The sequence below is a fragment of the Aureococcus anophagefferens genome (assembly GCF_000186865.1).
Source record: "Aureococcus anophagefferens unplaced genomic scaffold AURANscaffold_380, whole genome shotgun sequence".
NCBI lineage: Eukaryota > Pelagophyceae > Pelagomonadales > Pelagomonadaceae > Aureococcus > Aureococcus anophagefferens.
This window is the reverse complement of record NW_008705889.1, coordinates 1-3,351: the sequence shown is the minus strand read 5'-3', so window position 1 is coordinate 3,351 and position 3,351 is coordinate 1. Positions and strand designations below refer to the sequence as shown.

At 69.9% G+C, this 3,351-nt stretch overlaps 1 protein-coding gene across 1 annotated transcript in view; it reads left to right on the top strand.

Annotated features, from left to right (window-relative positions):
• Positions 1–3,318, top strand: part of AURANDRAFT_68784 (hypothetical protein) — a gene marked incomplete at both ends in the record, with an annotated part of 6,595 nt that extends 3,277 nt beyond the window's left edge. Inside the window, 2 exons of the mRNA XM_009044512.1 lie at positions 1,658–2,254; positions 2,461–3,318. Of these exons, the coding sequence (XP_009042760.1) occupies positions 1,658–2,254; positions 2,461–3,318 (1,455 nt within the window). The remainder of the gene's footprint in view (positions 1–1,657; positions 2,255–2,460) is intronic.
• Positions 3,319–3,351: the final 33 nt, after the last annotated feature.

Genomic DNA, 3,351 nt, shown 5'->3' with positions numbered 1-3,351 from the left:
GTCAGCGTCGCGGAGCTCGACGTGACCACGGGCGAGTACGAGGTCCTCTGGGACATCGACTGGTTCGACGGGCATGTCAACGCCGTGAACCAGGGCAAGTCGTGGGCCTTCACGCACTGCATGTTCGCGCGCCGTCCGAGTCGTCGCCGCGCCGCGGACCACGCATCGCTCGATCGGCGGACGGAGCACGGCGATCGGCCCGGTGCTCGGCGGCGTCGGCCGGGAGCGGCGACCCCGCGGGCCAGAGGCGCCGCTCGACGGCCGCCGACGCGCCGGGGACGCCGTCCGCGGCGCCGCGGCGGGGCAGACCCGTAAGAAGGTGGAGTCGTGGGAAAGATCTTAAGGCTGGGTGAAGGCGTCGCGGGCGTGGCCGGCGCGGGCGCGGGCGCGGCGGCGCCCGCGGCTCCAGCGGCGACGCCGCGTCCGCGGTGTCGCGGTCGTCGTCCGGCGCCGGCCCGGGCGTCCGCGCCGCCGGCGGGGCGACGGGCGACAGCCGCCCCATGCCCGCGTGCCCCTGGTCGTAGACGGGTAGGAGCTTTTGTCGGCGTAGATCGTCGGCAGCTTCCGCGAGGCCGTCGGAGTAGACGCTGCGTCACCGCTCGGCGCGTTGCCGACGTCGGTCTCGTGCGCGGCCGTGATGCCGCCGCCGACGTGGAAGAACTCGGACACGAGCAAGTCGATCTACGCCACGACCTCGTGGGCCTCGACGTCCCGCGCGAGGTGCGCGCTGCGAGCAGGGGCTCCCTCGGCGTGGCACGGGCCGCGAAGTCGCCGTCGCCGCCGATGCTGAGCGCGCAGGCCGACTCGCCGGAGTCGAACCAGCCTGAGCCGCCGATGTCCTCGGCCGTGGGCGGCGAGGTATTCTCGATGCGGCCGCGCGCCCGTCGCGTGAGCGTCCGCGCGTCGTTGGCCGCGCGCGTGTCGTCGACGTCGTAGGTCGCCGCCACCGTGGTCTCGACGATGGAGATGACGTGCGGGAGGGCGCTCGAGGACACCTCGACGCCCAACGTCTGCCGATCTCGAAGAGGGTCTCGACGATCGACCCGACGTCCGGCTTCTCCGACGCCGTCGCGAAGCACTCCGCGCTGTCGACGTCGAAGTAGCAGAGGTGTGTGTGGACCCGGAAGAGCGCGTAGAAGGTCCCGTCGCGGGCGCCGGGCGTGTAGAGGAGCACGACGACGATGGCGTGGTGGTCCCCGTACGCGACCGTGTAGGCCCTGGAATAGACGTCCGCGACGACGTCGAGCTGGCGCAGGCTGTGCTCGTCCACGCCGTCGTAGCGCGTGTCCTGCCTGCGTCGGGTTCTCGTAGAGCTCGCAGCTGACGTCGGAGAGCGTCGCGCCAGGCGCGACGAGCGGCGACTCGAGGTCGAACATGACGGCGCTTTGGTTCGACGCGAAGCTGGGTGGCTCGCGCCCGTCGCTGCCCACGCGGCGAGCGTGCGCGCCGGGAGCTCGTGCGAGCGCGAGCGCCTGGAGCTGGCGCAAGCCACGGAAGCTCGGCCGCCGCATGAGCCGATCGACTGCGTGTGTGCGGCTGCCCGCCGCATCGGCTAGCAGCACCATTGACGCGTAGGTTGGCGGCATGGTGAACTCACTGTCCGCCCGAGCGTGACCGAGTTCTGCTCGAGCTGCGAGTCATGTCCATGTCTCTTCAGATCGTCGACTTCGTGGGCGCCGCGTCCCCAAACGAGCGACAGCAAGCCTCTCGTTTGGCCATGGCGTGCCTGACGCACGTGCGCCGCAAGGGCGTCCGCAGCATTCTCCAGGACGTTGAGGCGCACCCGGCCGACGTGGAGCTCAGCGACGCCATGGAGGCCGCGCTCTGGTGCACGGTCATCCGTTTGCCCGCCCTCCTCCTCTGTAATCCGCAAGCGGCGGTCGGGCCGCTCTTCTTCGCCATGTTCCGCGAGGACTACTCCGCGCGGCGCTTCCTGATCTTCAAGGACCGCATCGAGCGCGAGGCGCTGCTCCGCGCCGTCGACGTCCAGCGCTCGGCGCTGCGCTCGGTGCTGCGCCGCATCGAGGACGCGGCGCCGCAGGAGAAGCCCCTCGTCGAGTTGACCCAGGAGGAGCGCTACATGCTCCACGCGCACGTCGAGACCCTGACCACGGGAAAGGAGCTCAAGGCCTGCTGCGTCGCGTTCGGCTTGCCGCCCGGCGGCGCCACGTACGCAACGTGCGTCGCGTTCGGCTTGCCGCCCGGCGGCGCCACGTACCCCTTGGTCAAGCTCGCCGCGCAACTCAAGGCCTTTGTCGACGGCCAGCCTGCGAAGAAGCGCCGCCTCACCTAAAGCCCAGTTGTTGGACTAGTTATTGAAGGGGATGCGCGCCCGACTGCGTCCGTCCGGGGAGGGGAGGCAGGTCCGCGGAGGGCTACGCGATGCGTGCACCTCAATTTGCCCTGCTTCTTGAACATACCGTAAAAACGCGACTTCCGGCGCTGTGAAACGACATGGAGCGCCTCTGGCTCGTCGCGGCCCTCGCGGCGCGATGCTCCGCGGAGCTCAGCGCCATCGCCGTCGAGTCCGCGGAGACGCTCACGGTGAAGAAGTTCCGGGCGCGCTACGTGCGCCACCAGCTGCCCGTGATCATCCGCCCGTCGCTGAACGCGCCCAACTGGACCCACCTCGACTTCAAGCGCATGTGCGGCGCGGGCCCCATCACGCGCTACGAGGTGCAGCCCGAGCTGAACCAGTGGGGCGGCCTGGGCGTCGGCGTGCCCATGGAGCTCGACAAGATGATCGAGGAGCTCTACGCGAAGAACGTGCGGACGTACTACGGCTTCGGCTTCGACCTCAAGTGCGGCTGCCCGCCCTTCACGGAAAAGGCCGAGCTGCTCAAGGTCTTCGAGGAGGATCGGTACAAGCACTCCGAGTTCGGCAAGTCGAACTGGCCCGAGCTCATCGTCGGCTCCAGGGACTCGTTCACGGCGCTCCACGTCGACAAGGGCATGATGCCCTTCTGGCTCAAGCTCATCGAGGGCGAGAAGGATTTTCGCGTCGTCCCCCTGCCGGAGTGGCGCGGGAAGCTCGACGGCGCCGACGACGCGGGCGCGCCCTTCGTCGGCGGGCCCTTCCCGTCGCTGAAGGCGCCGTTCGACGCGTTCGACGACGCGCTCGTCGAGCGCAGGTGGATCCAGGAGCGCAACGCGTCGGTCTACGCGGGGACCATGGAGGCCGGCGACTGGATGTACATCCCCGTGGGCGCCTTCCACGGCGCGAAAAACAACCTGCGGACGCCGTCCGTGTCCATGAGCGGCAACTACTGGGACAAGACGCACCGGAGGCAGATCCTCGAGAACTTCTGCGAGCCCATGGTCGCGGAGCGCGGCGGGTCGCCGCTGCGCGCG